The sequence below is a fragment of the Castor canadensis genome, chromosome 6, assembly GCF_047511655.1.
Source record: "Castor canadensis chromosome 6, mCasCan1.hap1v2, whole genome shotgun sequence".
In the NCBI taxonomy this organism is placed as follows: Eukaryota; Metazoa; Chordata; class Mammalia; order Rodentia; family Castoridae; genus Castor; species Castor canadensis.
In genome coordinates this window covers 77,561,875-77,580,933 of record NC_133391.1, presented here as the reverse complement: position 1 = coordinate 77,580,933, position 19,059 = coordinate 77,561,875, and the positions used below count along the sequence as shown (strand labels likewise).

The 19,059-nt window shown below is 52.3% G+C and overlaps 3 protein-coding genes across 15 annotated transcripts in view; 1 reads left to right on the top strand and 2 right to left on the bottom strand.

Moving 5' to 3' along the window:
- Positions 1–27: 27 nt before the first annotated feature.
- Rell2 (RELT like 2) lies at positions 28–16,481 on the top strand. Of its 5 annotated transcripts, none has more exons than XM_074076791.1 (11): positions 28–264; positions 612–724; positions 1,265–1,504; positions 1,877–1,942; positions 2,035–2,101; positions 2,544–2,729; positions 2,993–3,368; positions 3,475–3,508; positions 3,754–12,347; positions 12,829–12,975; positions 13,962–16,481. In XM_074076791.1, exons 3-8 carry the CDS (start codon positions 1,321–1,323, stop codon positions 3,505–3,507), a joined length of 912 nt encoding a protein of 303 aa, XP_073932892.1. In that variant the 5' UTR covers positions 28–264; positions 612–724; positions 1,265–1,320; the 3' UTR covers position 3,508; positions 3,754–12,347; positions 12,829–12,975; positions 13,962–16,481. The 5 variants fall into 5 exon arrangements, with proteins under 5 accessions (XP_073932892.1, XP_073932891.1, XP_073932890.1 ...); XM_074076789.1 differs by having other exon boundaries at positions 29–264; positions 612–856; XM_074076790.1 differs by having other exon boundaries at positions 28–724.
- Positions 2,381–13,721, bottom strand: Fchsd1 (FCH and double SH3 domains 1). Of its 2 annotated transcripts, XM_020156037.2 has the most exons (20): positions 13,595–13,721; positions 13,266–13,363; positions 12,709–12,754; positions 12,283–12,344; positions 11,819–11,954; positions 11,597–11,733; positions 11,430–11,493; positions 10,477–10,605; positions 9,957–10,079; positions 9,679–9,774; positions 9,183–9,302; positions 8,692–8,796; positions 8,390–8,551; positions 7,355–7,483; positions 7,189–7,272; positions 6,905–7,022; positions 6,550–6,770; positions 5,694–5,781; positions 4,784–4,839; positions 2,381–4,645 (listed from the first exon to the last, which is right to left on the bottom strand). In XM_020156037.2, the coding sequence occupies exons 1-20, from the start codon at positions 13,613–13,615 to the stop codon at positions 4,580–4,582; spliced, it is 2,061 nt and encodes a 686-aa protein (XP_020011626.2). In that variant the 5' UTR covers positions 13,616–13,721; the 3' UTR covers positions 2,381–4,579. The 2 variants fall into 2 exon arrangements, with proteins under 2 accessions (XP_020011626.2, XP_073932888.1); XM_074076787.1 differs by lacking the exon at positions 10,477–10,605.
- Positions 15,445–19,059, bottom strand: part of Arap3 (ArfGAP with RhoGAP domain, ankyrin repeat and PH domain 3) — a 23,351-nt gene continuing 19,736 nt past the window's right edge. For 6 of the 8 annotated variants that reach the window (XM_020156046.2, XM_020156042.2, XM_074076783.1 and 3 more), the window contains 8 exons: positions 18,306–18,434; positions 18,094–18,227; positions 17,783–17,865; positions 17,654–17,689; positions 17,456–17,519; positions 17,209–17,346; positions 16,951–16,989; positions 15,445–16,481 (listed from right to left, as the gene is read on the bottom strand). In XM_020156046.2, the coding sequence (XP_020011635.2) occupies positions 16,002–16,481; positions 16,951–16,989; positions 17,209–17,346; positions 17,456–17,519; positions 17,654–17,689; positions 17,783–17,865; positions 18,094–18,227; positions 18,306–18,434 (1,103 nt within the window). In that variant the 3' untranslated portion in view covers positions 15,445–16,001. Of the gene's footprint in view, positions 16,482–16,950; positions 16,990–17,208; positions 17,347–17,455; positions 17,520–17,653; positions 17,690–17,782; positions 17,866–18,093; positions 18,228–18,305; positions 18,435–19,059 lie in introns of those variants that run through there. The other 2 variants (XM_074076780.1, XR_012449040.1) reach the window with 2 other exon arrangements.

The following is a 19,059-nucleotide window of genomic DNA, read 5'->3' as shown; positions in this document are numbered from 1 at the left end:
CCGAAGCCACGCCTTAGGCACGCCCCCTGCGGGGGTTCCGCCCCTCGCCTCGCTTCACCCTTCCAAATTCTGGGGCTTGAGCGTCCGGGTTTGGGCGGGGACGCGTAGCTCGGGTCCTAGGATGCGAGGGCCATTTCTTTCCGGGCGAGGGCCAAATCCTCGGGAAGCCGAGCCATCTCGTCCATCTTCTTTCCCCAAACGGGGCGCAGGCCGTGGTCACCTCCCTAAGAAGTTCCGAAGATCCGGTCACGCTGCCCCTCTCAGGTGCCGAAAGCCAGCCTTTCTCAGGCCGCTAGGAAGATTCCTGACTATCCACTCGTCCGGGGTATCTGAGGGCAGGAGCTACGCCAGACTTGCGGGATAGGCCAGTGGAGAGTGCCCGCCCCTGACCTCCTGACCCCCGCGCGGACCCAGACTCTGGCGCCGCACATTCCCCCGGGTCAGGCAGGGCGCAGTCACGCGCGCATTTTACTTGCGCTCACACACGCGCAAGGCTTACGCGCTCCCCGCACACCTGCGCTCCGCCCCTTGGTCCAGGGCGGGCAACGGGAGAAGGCATTTGGGGACCTAGGGCGGTTTCGGAGGCGCCCCCTAACTCCTCCGTTTCCCAGGACCCGAGTTGTCCGGAGGCTGCCGCGGCTCCCAACCAACCCGCATCCTCCGCAATCTTTCCCTCCCCCCGCCTGCGGCGGCACCGGTATCCGCAGCCACAAGCCCGGAGCCGGTGAGGCAGCGAAGGGGGGAGGGGGAGGAATCAAGGGATGAGCTCCGGGAGGGCGTCGGGGGCCCTGAGCCGGACTAGGACGCCCCTGGAGCCGAAACACCAGCCGGAGCCGGAGCCAGAACCGAACCACCGGTACCGGGTGGGCTAGGCAGTCAGGGTGGGAGGAACCGAAAAGGGGAGGGATTCGGGAATACAGGGAGAGGAAGGGGCTGCAGAAGGCCTGACTCAGGCCGGCGCGGAAGAGGTACGGACGCTGACTCAGGTGCGATTTCTGCACCCGCTGCCTGAGAATTTCGTCCCATCTTACGCTGCAGTGTCCTTGGGAGGGACGGACGCGCGGGACGAGCTGGACAGAGAAACTGTCTGGACGTCGGGGAGGACTGGGGTTGTGGCAGAGGGCTTGCGCAGCCGCCTTCTGGCCTTGGCCAACCAGCACCCTTGGCCTGGACAGCTCCCCGGTTGGGTAAGGGGTGGGGCAGACCTCCAAAGTGTGCCTGTAGGAGCCTGAGAACCGCATTTGTACCCTTCCCCCATCCCCAGCTGCAGCCCCCTAAACCTAGCAGGCGCCCTGGCCCGTGCTCGCCCCCCAGGGCCTCATGTCGGAACCACAGCCTGACCTGGAGCCACCCCAACATGGGCTATACATGCTCTTTCTGCTTGTGCTGGTCTTCTTCCTCATGGGCCTTGTAGGCTTCATGATCTGCCACGTGCTCAAGAAGAAAGGCTACCGCTGCCGCACGTCTAGGGGCTCAGAGCCTGACGATGCCCAGCTGCAGCCCCGTGAGTGAGGAGCCTTGGAACCCTGGTTCAGTCACCTTTCTCCCTTACCCCTCTCCCCACACCTCTTTCTGCCTTTCTGGTGAACAGACTCGGGCCAAATCCTGATCAGGAGTACAGAAAGCCTAGTGATGCATTCTTGAGTCAGCAAGTAGGGTTATGCCATCCTGAAAGCAAGGCTAGAGAAGGCAACATGGGCTGGTAGACCTAGGATCCCACTGACTTCCCCAGCTCTTCTGGCCCCTGAAATGCTAAAGTCCAGCATGATAGTAAATAAGGGATATGTCTTGAACAATAAGCCAGGAGGGCCATGGGTCATGTTGCCCCAAAGCTGACTCATTTCTCACTTTCTTGGCAACCTCTTTCATCTTTCAGCTGAGGACGATGACGTGAATGAGGACACCGTAGAGAGGATTGTTCGCTGCATCATCCAAAACGAAGGTGGGTATAGGCTTGCCCTTGCTCTCTCCCACTATGACTTTCTCTTCCCTTGACCTCCACCTCCACTGACTACCTTTTCCTTCTCCCCTCAGCCAATGCTGAAGCCTTGAAGGAGATGCTGGGGGACAGTGAAGGAGAAGGGACAGTGCAGCTGTCGAGGTGAGCTGGAAACAAGGTCCAGCATGACTTAGCTTGCCTTGAAGAGTACCCTCTCCTCCAGCACACTTCTCTCCCAGTGTCCTTGCATGTTTGGGGTTAGGGGAAGGCAAGGCTGCTCAACCTACAGGAAGAAGGAAGTCTTATAGAAATCCCAAGTCCTTTGAACCATGTCTCCCATGTAGATATCATCAAGCCTAGCATTCACCTCTGGTACCACTCTTGGGCTAAGCATTCCCCTCTTTTTAGCAATTACGGCTGGAAGGAAGAACACATGGTCACTTACATCTTAATACTGAATTTATTAGATAAAGACAAAAAGAATTTGGGGGCCTGGGGAAAGTAGGGTTTCTGGGGGGTTAAAGAGCATGCTGAAAGAACAGGAGGGAACAAAGCAGGAAGGGAAACAAATACCATTTTTGCTCCACTCCTCCTTGCTGTCCAGTGTGGACGCCACCTCCAGCCTGCAGGACGGAACCCCCTCCCATCATCACACAGTACATCTGGGCTCTGCAGCCCCTTGCATTCATTGCAGCCGCAGTAAGAGACCTCCACTTGTCCGTCAGGGACGCTCCAAGGAAGGAAAAGGCCGTCCTCGGCCTGGGGAGACCACCGTGTTTTCAGTGGGCAGGTGAGGATGCAGCACCCCAGGGAAAGAGGCTGAGGTGAGGAACCCAGTGATCAAGCATCTGATCCCAAATGTGGCCCCCAACTCTTTCCTCCTGGACTGGGAGCTACAGCAGAGGTGCGACACAATGTGCTGCACCATCTGAGAAGGCCTCCCCTGCCCCAGGCCAGATGGAAGTGCCCATCAAACCCTCAGGATGAGTTTGGAGGACAGGGCTAGGTTGCCTGAGTTGTGGGCCTATGTCCCAGTGTTCTCTCCCCTCCCAGATTCCGAGTGACACACATTGAGAAGCGCTACGGGCTACATGAGCATCGTGATGGTTCCCCCACGGACAGGAGCTGGGGATCTAGTGGGGGGCAGGAATCAGGTGGTGGTCAGGGGTCTGGGGGAGGGCAGCCCAGGGCAGGGATGCCTGCCATCGAGAGGCTGCCCCCTGAGGAGCCACAGCCCCAGGCCCTAGCTGGCTCCCCAGTGCGGAATGGAGGACTCAGAGACACCAGCCTAGTCCCTTGTGCACTTGAGGGGAACCCTGGAGCCTCTGCAGAACCAACATTGGGGGCCAGAGGGAGGGCCCCAAGTCTGGGGCTGCCCAGTCAAGAAGCAAAAAGACAGCCAAGCAAACTGGACACTTCAGATCATCAGGTATGAAGATGTTGCCAGGGCTTCAGTGAGATGTGGTGGGCTGTCTGAGGAGCACCAACACAATCCCCCTCCTGTTCCCACTGTTGATGTCTCCCCTATCTCTCAGGTATCTCCACCACAGGGAGCTGGGGGTATGTGAGGTGAGTCTGCCTGAGCCCCAAATCAGGTAATCTCATCCACCTAACCTCTACCTAAACTACTTAAGCCCACGAGCTCCCTGAGCCCCAAGGGTTAACTGAGGCTTAGCCTGTGCCACAGATTTCTTGGCTGGTGGTGGGGAGTGGCTGTGTGCTCCAGGGGATAGGGAGGGTCCTGCAACCCCTGGGAAAATGACGGGCCAGAGCTTGAACAGGAAGCAACACTATTCCCCTTCCTCTCCTCCAAGTCTCATTCTTCAATGTGCTGATGGACTACCAGCCAGCAGGGCCAGTGGGTGGGTGGGCATGAAGGCCCTCCCCTCAACTGGACAGCACTGCCCCTCAGTTGAGGGACCAGCTCTACTTCCACCTGGAGTTGCATGGTCTCAGGCTGGGGGACCTCAGGAGAAGACCCCTCCCTGGCCCCTCAGTCTCTTTCCCCTTCCTCTACCTGCCAACAGGCTGCCTGGCCTGCCTTCCCAACACCTCACTCCACATGCTAGAGAGTGGCAGCTGAGGCCAGGCACCTTGCCCTTGGTGGACCCCAAAAGCAATAGCACCTTAGCGCCCTGCCCTCTTGGCACTAGAGGCCCAAGTGCTAGCTTGGCCTTCGTGCCCTTTATTCACTGTCAATAAATCCGCTCAGACCATTACAGCTGCTTCACATATTGGCTCCAGATCCTTCTGAGTCCCAAGACCTGCTCCTCTCCTGGCACCAAGCCCAGTGACCCTGGCATCCAGACTGGGTTGGGCCACAGAGTCAGGGTGGAGATGGAGATGGGCCAGACCTAGTCAAGACTTGGGGGATGACTTCCAGCCCCAGAGATTTTAGGGTATTTGGCAAAAGACAAAGGGGAAGTGCCAGTCCTAGAGGTGGCAGGAGAACAATGGGGGAAGAGGAGTGGGTTCTAGGCCCAGAAATGGGCAAAGGGGAAATTTCTACACCTGAAGGTAAGAGTGGACACAGGGAAGATTCCAGCATTTGGTGTGTCGCTCCAGGTTGAAGAGGGGGTGGTTTCTGACAGCATGGGCATAAGGCAGCAGCATCATTTGGGGGCAGTGATCCCCTGGCCTTCAGGTAAGGGAATCTGGGTGGCCAGGATCCGGGGCTTTGGCCGGTGGGGGAGGTGGTGGACGCATCTGTAGGGAAGACACAGTTAGTGCTCCAGAGTCCTCCCTTCATGATATCCCTGGCCATTCCCTCAGCCCGTAAGACAAAACAGGACCAGTTGTAATGATTCCTGTGCACACAGGCTCCTCCAAGACAAGGGTCCTTACCGGCCTGAGTCGAGGCGCCATCATATCCAGGGGTCCAGGGCAACCCAGGACTTTGTCTGGAAATAAGAACCACAAGTCAGTCTTCAGGCTCTGTTTTGTGAAATCCTTCATCTCTAGCACTTAGCTTAGTAACACTATAAGACTTCTCGAATTAACAAATGACCACCAACCTGAGCTCTAAAATCTGCTTATCTATCCTCAATAAATACTTATCAGACAACTGCTATATAATCAGCTATGCTGAAGGCACCAAAGAAAAGGAGGTGGGAGACACTGCCCTCCACTCAGTGGCTCAGGAACCAGCACAGAAAAGGAGTGTCCCAGTGCTGAGACGTCCAGAGCGGACTAAATGTTCAGAGAAAGAGATGTCAACAGAAAAAGATGACACGAAGCCAGGTATTTTTAGGGTTCACGGACACTAAGAGCAAAGGGTACATTTTGGGAAGACACAAAGAAGATGACTAATTTTTTTGTTTCTTTTGGCAGCGCTGGGATTTGAACTCAGGGTCTCATTCTTGCTAGGCAGGCGCTCTTATGCTTTAAGCCACTCCACAAGCCATCAAGATGACTAATTCTAAAGCACTAATGATAAAACAGCTATTTGCATGCTTACCATGTGCCACGCACAATGCCGTGCACTCTACAGACATCTTTTTTAACTCTCATAACAATTCAAGAAATAGTACCTATCTCTTCACTTTATGAAGGCCATCCCTTCATACACTAGAAGTGCTAGAGTAGGGACTAAACCAAGTTGGCATGACTCCCAAACCCAAGCTCTTTCCCTATCTACCTGCCCCAGACTTTACTGTAAGGTTTGCTGAGGGCACATAGGACTGGAGTATGGTCTAAGACTCCATGCTGCCTTACCATCTCTTATCCTCCCAGCACCCCAGTTTCCTCTACTCACCCCCGGGCAGGGCAGGTGCATGGGGCCTATCCAAGGCAGAGGTGGGTGCAGGAGGGGAGAAACTGGGAGGAGAAGGGGATGGCAGCATCTGGGGACGGGGGGGAGCATAGAGTTATTCCTGGCACATGGGAAGGTATCACCAGTTTTTCCTTTCATCCCACCTATAATTCCTGCCCCATTATTTCCCAATATAGGAAGTAGCCAAATGTTTGTATTCAGGCTGAGATTGTAACTGATTCATATTTAAATAGTCAATGTGTACTGAAGGCTTACTATGTCTCAGGTATTTTGCTAGCACTGCACATAAACTAACTAATTCAATCCTTACCACCACCCAATCAGGTAGGCATTTTTCTGACTTCTGTGTTACAAGTGAGATTCAGGTTAAGCCATCTGTCCAAGATCACAGAGTCAGTGGGTATAGACCTGACTAGAATCTAGGTCTCCTGACTCCCACTCCTATGCACTTCCTGTATATCATGGCAAAAGGCATCACAGATTTAAGTACTCGCTGTGTGCCATGGGGCTAAAGGGTTTACCTCTGTTATCTCTAGTCATGACAATGAGCCGGCTAAAGCAATTATTATCATCATCTCCATTTTACATATAAAGAAATGAGCTCAGAGAGGTTAAGACATCGCCCAAGGTCAGGCAAGAAACGTGAACTCAGGTCTGCCCTGAACTAAAGTCCTCTAAACTCCTATGAAGGTTTCCTTGGTTTCCCTTTTCTCTGCCTAGCCAAAGGATACGGGGAGGCCTAAACCACCACAGGAGGCAAACCTGGGAGTAGAGGGGCCATTAAGATGAATATGAGGCCTGGGGTGAGAGGGTCCACCCAGGAAGAATGAGGCCTCACCTGTTCAGGGTCAGAGAGTTCAAGTGGCCCTGGGGGGCCAAGCAGCTCCTCCACCAGCAAGGAGGGGAAGACCCCAACATGGCCCCCAAATTCTCCCCTCCAGAAGCCATCATCCACTCCATCTTGGGCCCGAGGCAGCAGGCGGATGAGTGCCCCCTCAGGGAAGCTCAGCTCCTCTTCACTCTGTCCAGTGTAGCTGTACAGGGCACAGGCCAAGAATGCTGCAGGAGTCCAGGAGAGACGGTGAGAAAGGAGGTGAGGGTGGTATCCTAGGACCATGACACCCAGGTCCACAAATGTCCAATAACTCATCTTCATACCCAGGGCCCCTGGGCCCAGAATGTCCCTTTCTTACCTGTGGGTTCTGCCCCCGAGGGATTGTTACTATGTTGGCCGCTCTCAGGAAGGGAGAGATCCGGGAAGTTGAGATACCGCTCAGGGACAAAGCCTACCTCACCATGCTGGTTCCGAGCCTGCTCACCAAGCAATGTGAACAGATACCAGGTCAGACTTGCCTCAGCAGCCCACGGCCCTGGCTCTCCACTCAGGCTTCTAGACTTGCCTGGATGTGACTTGGGGCCACAGAGAAATCCTCCCACTGCCCCCAACCAAAGTAAGAGCACAGGGTCCCATACCCACCTTGACCCATTCATCAGCATCTCCCTCCTCTATGACTTCCAGCCATTCACCCTCCGTGATAGTCAGCTCATCCTCACGCCCTGCCTGAGCCCCACAAAAAAAGTTCAGGACTTGAGTGCCCCCCCACTCTTGCCCATCTGTGAATGGGCCCCACTCCCATTCACACCTGATAGCCAAACACCACATGTGCAGGGCAGGGGAGGGGCCTGGTGGCCAGGGCTGGTGGGGCTGGCTCCTCAAAGAGCTCTCCAGTCTCTTCACATTCATCAAAGTCAGAAAGCTCAGCATCCTCAGCCTGGAGGGATGAGAGGGCAGACATCATTATAGGGCCCTCTCAAGTATTGCTTGTATCTCCCACTCCCCCATATTACCTCTAAAGGACACTGAATTGTCCTCAAAGTTGTACCTCCCAACCAACCACCACATCTCACAACCAAATAATAGCATTTATAATCGAGTGTTTAATATGTGAACAGTACAATGCTGTTCTGTATTATCTTGCATAATTGTTAATCTCATTTTACTTTTGAAGAAACCAAGGCTTAGAAGTGTTAAGACACTTTCCAAGATCACACAACCAGTAAGTGGAGTGGCTGGTGTTCAAGCCACTCACCAGATGCTCCTAGAACCTTGGTTCTTCACTGTCATCTTATATACGTACTAAAAGTTTATTGAGGAAGGCCGGCGGAATGGCTCAAGTGGTAAAGCACTTGCCTAGCAAGCGTGAGGGCCTGAGTTCAAGCCCCAGTACCACAAAAAAAAAAAATTACTGAGGATTCTCTATGCTTGAAATTATGCATAGATGGGTGCTGGTGGCTCACAACTGTAATTCTACCTACTTTGGGGTTGTTTTTCTTTATTGTTGTGGTAATCCTACCTACTTTGGAGGCTGAGATCAGGAGGATCACAGTTTGAGGCTGGACCAGGCAAATAGTTCATGAGGCCCCATCTCCAAAATAACCACAGCAAAATGGATTGGAGGTGTGGCTCAAGCAGTATAGTGCCTGGTTTGTAAGTGCAAAGCCCTGAGTTCAAAACTCCAGTCCCCCCTAAAAAAATAATTACACATGAATGATCTCATCTAAGCCTCGCAACATCAGTTGAGTCACTACTGCTGTAATTTCCATTTTAGAAGGTCTGCCTCCTACTGGGGAGTTTTACCCTAGCAGGCATACATGGCTAGGGTCAGGGAGGAGCTCACCGTTGGGGAGAGGTCCTTCTGGGACAGTCGAGCCTCACTAAGCCGTCGCTCCTGCTCCACCTCATCCTGTGCCTGGGTCATGGCTGGCTTCAGCCATAGCTGCACATCCAGGCCAGCCCCCTGCAGCAGGGCCAGCCGGGCAGCGCCCTTCACCTGGCTCACCTGGCATGAGAAGGACAGCAGTTAGTGTAACCTGTCCAGCTGTGTCCACCCTCTGCTTCTCCCTTTTCCTTCATCAAAGTGAAGGGGGTTTGCCTGAGGAGGCAGATCTCAGTGGTACTAAGCCCAGTGCAGTGCCTCACCTGTGCCCGCCGGATGCTTTCCCTTACTTCCTGTAGCCGCAGTTCTATGCCTGGAGCTTCTCGCTCTGGAGCCTGTTGCCGCCTCTGCTCCAGTCGCTGCAGCACCTGGTGGGGAAGGCAGAGGTGGGTAGGGATACTGTGGGCCACAACTTACTCTAGGCCTAGTGCTTTGCTAGTTACATCACTTGCATTATGTCATTTATCTTCCCTATGAGGTAGGTGGCATTATCGGCCCCACTTCAGTGATGAGGAAACTGAACTCCAGAGAGGTGAAGTCACTCTTATCCAGGATCACAGAACTCACAAGTAACAGAAGAGAATATGAACCCTGGTCAGCCTAGCTCCAAAAACTGTGCTTTTAACTACTGTGTCATACTATTGTGTTAACTTCCCTCCCTCCCTTTCTGAAGCTCCATGACACCTCCAAAGACTCCAGGAGCCCATCTCTCAGCTCTTCTTGCCCACCCACAGCACCTGCACCCCCACCTCACCCGATGCCCATGGTGCTGGATCTTGTAGTCCCGGGCAGCTCGGCTTGTCCAGCGTTGAACCTCTTTCTCCAGGTTACTCTCCCCATCCATGCCTCCTGCTCCCCTCTCCAGGACACATACCTGAAGGGGACAAGGGATGCTATGAGGAGGACCTAAGGCTATCCTTCTTGACAGTTCCCTACTTTTATCTCTTTGTCTTGACCTTCAAAGAGGGACAAAGAAGAGGGGGCACATACCTATGTCTGTGGACATAGGTATATACATTCATGTGGACACAGAGTTCCAGAAATGGAATGGAGCTTAGGGACAGAGGTGGAATGAAGAGGATAATGCAGTGAAGAGACTGAACTTTGGTCTGAGGTTGTTTGTATGCCCAGAACTGGAATTCTGGAAAACCTTTCCAAGATTTAAGTCACTGAGTTAATACCAGGACAGAAAGCCTAAACCACATTCACACTTATATCTGGCCTGTTTTCCACAAACAGGGAAGTCTTACCTGATCAGCCCCTGCTGGCTGAAACTGCTGGGGTGGGGTAGGGGAAAAGACACCAGGCTCCTGAAGAAACAGCTTCACATCCTGTTCCCAGTTTACCTGGGTTGAGAAAAGGTAATGGTCACCAACTTACTGGTCCCCTCTCTAATCCTGTTCCCAGCACCTCATGGAAGAAAGGACAAGGTGAAAAGGAAAGGGACAGACATAATGTAGGGAGGTCTGTATGGGAGAGAAAAGTACAAAGTGTCTCCAGGGAGGCTTTCATGGGCCTCAGCCCTCACCTGAGAGGTAGACTTCCCACTATGGCGGGCATGCTCCAGGACCATCTCTGCAGCTTCCAGCTCAGTGCGGCTCAATAAAGTCAGGGGGTCCCTCAAGTGTTCCGACAGCTCGCTTACCAGAGCCTGGAAAGAATCCCAAGATACTGACACCACCCTTCCTCCAGGCCTCTACTGCAAAGCTATCTGTCTGTCCAGGTTTGGATGGGTGATGGGCATGAGGGAGGGGAAGGAGGGCAGGAATAAAACACTGCTGTTTCCTATCATAGGCTCTCAGTGTGTGCACATCACTTAACAACTTAAAAAACACATTCACATCCATTCTCTTCTTTGAAACTTCCAAATGTTATAAGGTAGGCAGACCTAGGATTAACTCTAATGAGGAATGTGGGGTCCCAAGGGGTTAAGTATCCTGTATGATGCATCCAGCTAGAACCAGAACCCACTGTAAGCAGGCTAGATCCCTAGCACAAGCCGCTTCCCCCCTTGCTAAGGGGCAGGGGTAATCTGGGATAGGACTGGCCTTGAGCAGGGCTGGCAATTCCTCCTGGTAGTAGTGTTCAAGGTGGGCATTGGTGGCCACCAAGTTAAGCAAGTACTCATTGCGGGCTGCTCTCAGTTGCTGGGAGTACTGGGCTGACTGGGCAGACAGCTAGGACAGGAAATAAGAGTCAACAGGGAGCCCTGAATCCCTGGGGTCCTTTAAGGCCAACCCAAAATCCAGATCCAGAATGAATTCTCATATTGAGTGCTTACTACATTCCTGGCACTATACTAAAAACATCACATACAACTCTGGCTCAAAATTCTCTTGTGGCTTCTGCATATATCTAAAATAAAATCAAAACTGGTCCTTATGGTGGATTACTAGGTCCAACATGAGCTGGCCCCTGCAACCTCTCTGACCTTTTTTAAGTGATCTGTCCCTTGCTCACACTGCTCTGGCTACACTGGCCTTTTCTCCGTTCCTTGAGCCAAAATTACTAACACCACAGAGCCCTTGCACTCACCCTTCCCTCTCCCTTGAATGTTCTTCCCTCAGATCTTTGCATGGATAAGTCCTTCTTGACACTCAGACCACCTGTTTAGAGAGGCCTTCCCTCTAAATCTCATCCATTACCCTTATATCATAACAGCTGGCTTTATTTCCATCTTCATCTGATTATTTGTGCACATACTCTCTATCTCCTTCAACCAGGCTGTGAGGACAGAACTCCACTGGTCCTGCTCTCCATTGTACCCCAGTGGTAGAACAGTGCCAAGTACACAGAACTCCTCAATGAATACATATATAAAAGAATGAAAGTGAAAGGCATTATTTCCATTGTATAAATGAAATGAGACTCAGAGAGATCAGGTTAATCATGGTCACCTACCTGGGAAGGACAGGAGCCTGGATTCAACTCAGTTTTTCAGGCCCCTGAATTCCAAACCACTACACTAGTCTGCCCCCATTCATGCCTTCATTCCCCGAACCTTGGTGCTCAGCTTCTGGAGACTGGTCCGAGAGTGGAAGATTCCGTGGTCACTTCGGTTCAGCCTATGCAGGTAAGAGACAGGGTTAGGCCCATCCTTGATGCCTTGGTTCCACCCCACACCTCTCCAGGCCCCACCTCAGGTCACTTAACCTCCCATGAGCCCACCTGGATTGGACATCAGCTGCCTTCTCCTGTGCCAAGGCCCACACACGCTCCCTCTGCCCATATAGCTTCCGACTTCGGCTCAGCTCCCGGACAGACTGCAGCACCTCAGTCTGTGCCCTCTGTAGGCATTCCGTCCCCTAGTGGTATAGACACACAAACCCTGTGCCAAACCATCTCCAGTCCCAAGCCAGTGGTTCCTTCACCCCATCCACTGAGCCATACCTTCCTAAGCACCTGCTCCTTGGCACTCCGCCCTGTGCCCCCTGCTAGGTCACGGTATCGGTCAGACGCTTGGAGCCGGGTTTGGCCCCCAGCCACAGTGGCATCCAGCAGGCAGCGCCAGGCACCAAACACTGTCCTGCCCCTCCCCAGAGAAGGTCTGTGTTGAAGAGGGGAACACTCCAGAGCTTCATGAGACCCCCCACCTCCCAACACTATGGGAGACAGAGTGCTTTCCCTTCCCCCCCTCGTCTGGGAGCCCATCAATCGATCAGCCCATTAAGCTCAGCCACAGGATCACTCATGCCCTCCGCCCCTACCCACATTGTCCTTGCTAGGTCAGCTCCTCTCCTGCTGCTGTGTCAGCTCTACCTGCAGCTCATGTGCCTTCCCCCACTTACTAGGTCTTCATCCCTACAGGTCTCTGAGGCTGAGCTTCCCATCACCTCCTGCTCCATGAGACTCACCTGCTGTCCCCGCTTCGCTGCCCTTCCCTCTTCAGGAATGGCCCAGCCAGTTTCTGGAGTGCCTGGTGAGAAAACCATCACAAGCCCAGTTCCCTTTCAAAGACCCACACTAAATGGGAGAACTCAAAACCAGAGTATAATATAACATTCTTTGGATGCATAATATATGCTATTTGCTTTGCTAAAGGGCTTACATTCATTAACTTATTTAATCCTTAAAACAACCCTACATGAAATTTAGGTATTATTATTCCTATTTTACAGAGAAAGAAACCGAGGCCAAGATGTGTTAAGTAACTTAGCCAAGATCAGCCAGCTAATAAGTAGACACATGTCTGCCTGACTCTAGGCACTGCTCTTGACCACAATAAGAAAGGGACACTGCTGGTGGTACAAAAGAGGGAAAGTCAAAGAAGAGTCCCCTACCTGCCCATACTCCCGTTCAATGGCTGCCCTCTGCTTGCTGTAGGATCTGTGGAGATTGGGGGTGATATCAGTGTTACTGTTTGGCCTTGTTCTGCCACCCTCAATCTTCTTCCTCAGCAGGAGAAGAAGGGAGCCAGCCCAGACTGTGACTACACCCAGAGGGAATGGAACGGAGAAACAGAGTCCTTGAGATCACCTCGGGCAGCCGCAACACAGGACAGCCTCACCTCATTGTTCAGAGCCCCAGCAGAATCTGTGGGCTTGGAGGTGAGGACTGATGGGGGCCTGGGTAGTGTCCGCCAGCCTTCCAACAGGTCTGGAAGAGGGAGGGGATTCTGCCCTAAGCTTGGTTGTGGGAATGAATAGAGTGGTGTGGGGTTACGGGGTTTGAGAGAGGGTCCCTCTGTTTTTATGTGTGTCTCCGTATCTGGAGAGGCAGGCCTGGGTGAAGATAGGTGGGGGAGCTCTTTTCCCTCACCTAAGCAGATGTATGTTGTGGGAGAAGTGTGGCACGCTACGGAGGAGGGAGTAGGTGATGGTGATGGGTCAGGGGCTACCTGATGTCCTCTAGCAGTTCCGCCTCCCTCTGCTGCCGGGTCTGAAGTATGCTCAGCTGCTCCAGAAAGCGAAGCTTCACCTCTTGTGCGGGTTTTACCTGTTGGATTAAGAGGAGAATAAAGATCCCTGGCGTGGGGACCTAAAAAACACCGCACAGGGAGCGGTGAGGGGGCGGGGCCGGGGAGGGGCTGAGGTGTTTCCTCGGTTACTTCAGTGTTAGCGTCTGACCCCTTCCCAACCGCCGGTCTCCCATCCCAGATGAGGTGCCCTCTGGTCTCCCTCCACTCCCCCAGTCCTCCAGGAGTCCCTATTTCCCGGCCGATCTCACTTTTCGGGGCGGCGGCTGCATCTCTGCTCGGGCCCAGGCGGCCAGCGACTCGACTCCGGAACTCAATGAGGCCCCGCCCACGACCAAGCCCCGCCCCAGACCTGGCCCGGCCCCGCCTTCGCTCCGCCCATGCCCGGCCTGCTGCTCGCAGTGCGCGGAAGCGCCAGCGGGCCGCGGAGGAACTGAGCCTCTGTTATTGTTTCGAACGTCCCGGAAGGGTCCCGGCCGCGGGGCGGACGCAGCGTCCGCGGGGCCGTAAGAAGAACCCAGGGCTCTGAGTCAAGACGCCTAGGTTCTATTTCTAGTGTAGCCACTGATTCAGCCTGTAATTATTTCTAGTTATTCATTTACATATGTATATCACCAGTCCCCGCGCTAAGAGAGGAATGGCGAGGAACTCAATAGGTGACAGGGAAACTGAGTCACTGGACACCTGATCGAAGATGCGGCTGACAAATTGAGACAGGACTGGACTCAAACCTTTTCCTAATTCCCGCTGAACTGGAAAAGCCAGTGTGAGCAGATGAGAAAGACGCCCGGAGCCAGGCAGGAACCAAGCCCAAAGGAAGGCAGGTACATCTTTGGGCCCCACTGGACACTAACTGATACCTAAGAGGGAACATGAGGTTCGAAGATGCCCTATGGCCTGGAAAGCCCCTGTCACCTGTAGGGTCTTTCCTTCAGCCTCTGCACCCCAAGATCTACCAGCCCTAGCATGGCTTGCTGAGGATCTTCACCACTTTCTTCATCCTCCTCACCTATACCCCTTTGCCCCACATTCAGGTCCCCACATCCTTAAATACCTCAAAACTTCGTATTCACATCTCTCTACTACCATCAGGCCTTTCGACCTGATTCTTCTCCATGTAAAACATTATATGGCACTGCTCTCCTTCCATTTAGCAGAGTCAAAAATCCAACATCAGTGTGCCCTTTCTCCTATTCCCACATTTCATCCACCAGCAAATGATACAGGTTCTATTTTCGCCCCAAAAAATCCCCTCCCCTAAATCACACTCCTATTAATTCACTTCCCTCAAATTCCAAGGCCATCACTCTAGTCCAAGCCCCCATTTTCAGTTTTCTTGTCTACTATCTTGGTCTTCTTGCTTCCAGGCTTTCTCCCTCAACCCACTGTTCATACAGCACCCAGAGATTTGGAGAGAGAGAAATAGAGAGAGAGAGAGAGAGAGAGAGAGAGAGATCACATTTTCTTCTTAAAACACAATCATTTCAAAATAAAAATCCAAATGTCTGAAATCCAAATAGAATCTGTGATGTACAAGATTATGATGATTGGGCCCTTGCTGGTCTTTCCCAGTTGAGTACTCTCCTCCCTCTGCCCACTGGCAGTTCTCCAGCTGCTGTAAGCTCTATATTGCCCATAGCAGGCCGAGTCCTTTCCCATTGTACAGCTTTCAGTTTGCCCTCTCAAAACTCCTACTCCCAGCGTTCCACTTGGCCCAGCTTCTTACCCTTGTTTCAGATCTTTCAGCTTTCTTCACGTCTGCCCTTTGTGAAGACCACCTCCATAGTCACTCAAGTTCAGTTTAGTTTCTTTACAACACTAAATTCACATGTCTGTGTACTCACTTCTGTATCTTCTCTTTTTTTGGGGGGGTGGTGGTGGGAGGTGGTACTGGGGTTTGAACCAAGGACCTTATGGCTCTACCATTTAAACCATACCTCCAGCCCATTGTGTATAGTTTCTATTTTCTGTTTCCCCTCTGCAGTGGAGACTCCATAAGAGCAAGTACCCCATTTGTTTTGTCCACACTATGTCCCCAGACTTGGTACCAGTTAGGAGCTCAATACATATTTGTGGAATGAACGAATGAATGGAAGAATGGTAGCTTTTTGGTTCCAAGGTTTATTAATAGTGATCCATCCTTTTTTGGCTCCCCTTTGCTCCAGTCTCAATCTCCCTGCCCCAGGGCTTCAGTATAGGCCCAGAATATAGTAAATAGTATAGGATAGACTAGAGCATCACCCACTTCTGCCTTCTAAACCTGTTTTTTTCTTTAATGAAGTAAAACCATCCTTATGTCCTTATGCCCCAAACCCCTCACAGAAATTCTTCATATCAAATATATAAAGCAGGAGCTGCCCTTGTTGAAGGAAAATATATGGTGGAGCTTAAAACACTGAGAAGCAGAGTCTGACATTCACTGCTCTCCTTATTCCAGTGACTTCATGGTATAGATAAATGGGCTGGGGCCCAGAGAGGGGCCATGACCAGCCCTGAAACACACAGCTTCCAGAAGTCTCAGTCCAGTACTCCTTCCATTGTATCACACTGGATTCTGGATTCTTACCAGCCAGGGCAGAGGAAGCTCCTAGCAGTGTTTGCCATGGTGAGAGCTTGGTTGTCCTCTGGGTACCTATCCCTCAGCTGCCGGCCCAAAGGTCATGTGAGGGGCTGGCTGGAGGGTGAACTGGGAGTGCAAGGGGACTGGGTAGGGAAGCTGGGTGTCTGTGTTAGAAGGCCAGTGGGGCTGGGGGTTTGTGGAGTGGAAGACTGAGAAGGGCTTCCTGGGCCTGAGATGGTCTCTCCTTTCCTCAGGATGAGGCTGTTGAGCTCCTGGAGCAGCTGCTCCTCCAGGGAACCCCGTGCCTGGAGATTGCTCTTTGAAGGGAGGCTTGATGGGGGATCAGGTGGCCTCTCCTCCTGGGTGCTTGCTTTAGAGAGGAGGGGTTGATCAAAGGACCTCTGGCTGTTGAAGGAGGTCTCTGCTTTGGCTGTCCACTCCGATGCAGTACAGAAGGAGGTCGAAGTGTCCTGGGTGAGCTCTGGGAAGTCCCCTACCTCCTCATACACTGGCTCCTCATACACAGGTTCCTCCAGTTCCTCTTGCTCCTCCACAGACCCCTGGGATGACTTCATTGGCTGGATGGGAATGGGGTGGCAAGGGGAGGGCCCAGAGTTAAGAACTACCAGGTTACTAATCACTAACCTTTATTGAGCTCTTCCTCAGGCTAGCTGCTGAAAGTACTTGGCATGATGATACCAGAATCACTCTATGCAGTGACTTCCACTGCAAGAGTGAAAGCTGCAGAGGGCTTATGTTACCCAAGATTACTTAATGAGGAAATGGTAGTGGGGAGGCTTGAACCAAGGTCTGTCTGACTCCAAAATGTCTTCATTCACTTAACCACTTTTCCTCTAGTTTGATTCTTGATCACTCTCTCTTTTCTTTACCAAATCCTACCACCCCTCGTTTTCCTCATTCCTTTTCTGCATCATACACACACACATCCTGATACTCTGCACCATAACATAAAGCACACTTGGGCTTGGGCAGCACAAGGCAATACAGGGCTGGCAGGCGCACCGCTGGAGTAGGCACAGTACTCACAAAGAACATGGACAGGGTCCTCCGGTTGTGTAGTCGCCGCTGGACACAGGAGGGGAGGGAGAGACACAGAGACACAGTGAGGCCTGGCAACAGGAGGCAGGGGTGGGAATGGGGGCACAGAAAAGGTGAAGCAGAGGGTCACAGTGAAGAGTAAGGGGCACCAGGCTGGCAGGCACTTCATGATCTCTGCAGTGTGACAAAGGTAAGGGCAGGGATCAGGTCGGGTTTGGGGCAGGCTGGGGTCGGGGGGTCTCTCACCAGGGTCTGATTGGCAGAGAGGAGGGTGGCTCCACTGTTATCCCCACGGATGGGCAGTAAGGGCATAGTGCCAAACTTCTGACGCGCGAGGTCAGATGAGGAATGGCGTCGCAAAACCACTGGCTGCTGGTCATCGTGCTGGTAAGAGGGTAAGGAGTTGGCACAGTGGGCTTGGCAGGCACTAAAGGGTATAGCTGGGTTCCTGGAAAACCAGTGAACCATCCCTTAGCCTTTTTCTTCTCCTTACCTGGGCTTTAAGGATGCTGGTGGTCCAATCCCACATCTCATCCTCATCAGTGCAGGCCAAGCAGCTGTGGGTGATCAAAATGGATTTAGGGGAGTGAAGGGGTCAGAGCCCTGTGGAGGAATGGAAAGGAAAAGAAAGAGGAAAAGGGACAGCATGCATGACTGGGCCAGAGGAAAAAAACAGGCTGGAGGTACTCACAGATGCATCTTCTCCAGTATCAAAGTGAAGCCCCACCTAGAAGGCAAAAGAGAAGTGGTGGGGTGACTCTAAAAGCCAGATGGGTGATGGCAGGAAGGCCATAGATAAAAGCTGGGGGAAAAAACTCACGGTGTTGGAGGCTTTAACTTCTTGCGAATTCCCAGGTAGACTTTAGCACCTTCCAGAGGCCACTCACGTTCTGGTTTAGAGCTCTGAGAACATAAACAGTCAGTGAGATTGAGAAGAGAGAGGTCATAGTTAGTAAGGTCAAGAAGTCATGGAAGCATTGGAGTATGTGATCACAGAGTCAGAGAGGTCAAGGTAAGGGAAGCAATGAGATGGATGAGGGTATTGACTTGTGGAGTCAGGAGACATGGTACCGTCACTGCTCCTACTGCATGGCCACTCAGAATCCCACCCCTCTGGCCCCAGGGCCTCACCTTCTTCTCCTTGAGCAGTAGCAAACAACGGGCACGTAGCAGAAAGAACCTCTCCTGGAAGCGGCTTCCCAGCAAGCGGGGTGGCTCCTCACGACACCGCAATAGCCCCACCCGTGGGCTCTCACGCCTGACTCCTGGCCACAGATGGGTAAAGCTGGGCCAAGGCTCCCAGGAGAGGCACGGGAAATACTGGGCTAAGGAAAGAGGCTCACCTGTGAAGAGGCAGCTTGCTTGAGTCAGAGGGACTTTTCTCAGGAGCAAAGAGGCTGAGCAGGGCTCTGGAAGCTGGCACCATTGCAGGGCCTGCTCTAGGACCTTCTCCTTGGGGTGCAGTGGCCTCTCTGAAGGGGAAAAGTGGAGACAGGTATCAATCAGAATATGTGACTAAACCCTGTAGCCTCCATCTCATCTCCCACCAATCACTCATTCATTTGTTCATTCAACTATTCAGCCACATTTATTTTAACACTAACTCTATGCTAGGTTCCATCCTGACCCTGGGATCCAAAGGTGAGCATGACCTGCCTTTCCAAAGCTACAGCCTATTGGAGGAGTTGACAATAGATAGGAAAACAAAATAGAGACCAATAATTGCTTTGAAAGAAACAATAAGTTGAGAGAAAGATAAAAACAGATACAGAACAGATGGTGAGAAGGAGAGAGAAACGGGGCAGCAACTGAGACAGGGGAGTTAGGCAAGGCCTATCAGAAGTTACATTTGAAGATGAGTCTCAGTGATCTGAAGGATTAGGAGGAGCAAGCCATACCAAGATCATATAAGATCTTATGGGACAAAATGTAAGAGGCCTGAGTAGGGAAAGATGTCTTTGGAAAAACAAGATAGTGTGGCCAGTCCAGGTTCAGACCTCAGCACCAGAAAACAAAACAGCAGCAACAACAAAAGCCAGTGTTACTGCAGTAAAGAGGACAGGTAAGAGTATGAGTGATGTGAAATGAGGTCTGAGA

Bases quoted from the DNA above. Each gene is read 5' to 3' on its own strand.
- Rell2 (XM_074076791.1), top strand. From the start codon at position 1,321: ATGTCGGAACCACAGCCTGACCTGGAGCCACCCCAACATGGGCTATAC. The intron at 2,102-2,543 runs GTGAGCTGGAAA...CTTGCTGTCCAG, and splicing joins GGGACAGTGCAGCTGTCGAG to TGTGGACGCCACCTCCAGCC. The intron at 2,730-2,992 runs GTGAGGATGCAG...CTCCCCTCCCAG, and splicing joins ACCGTGTTTTCAGTGGGCAG to ATTCCGAGTGACACACATTG.
- Fchsd1 (XM_020156037.2), bottom strand. From the start codon at position 13,615: ATGCAGCCGCCGCCCCGAAAA. The intron at 12,755-13,265 runs GTAGCCCCTGAC...CAATCTCCACAG, and splicing joins GAACTGCTAGAGGACATCAG to ATCCTACAGCAAGCAGAGGG. The intron at 8,552-8,691 runs GTGAGGCACTGC...TTCTCATGCCAG, and splicing joins AAAGCATCCGGCGGGCACAG to GTGAGCCAGGTGAAGGGCGC.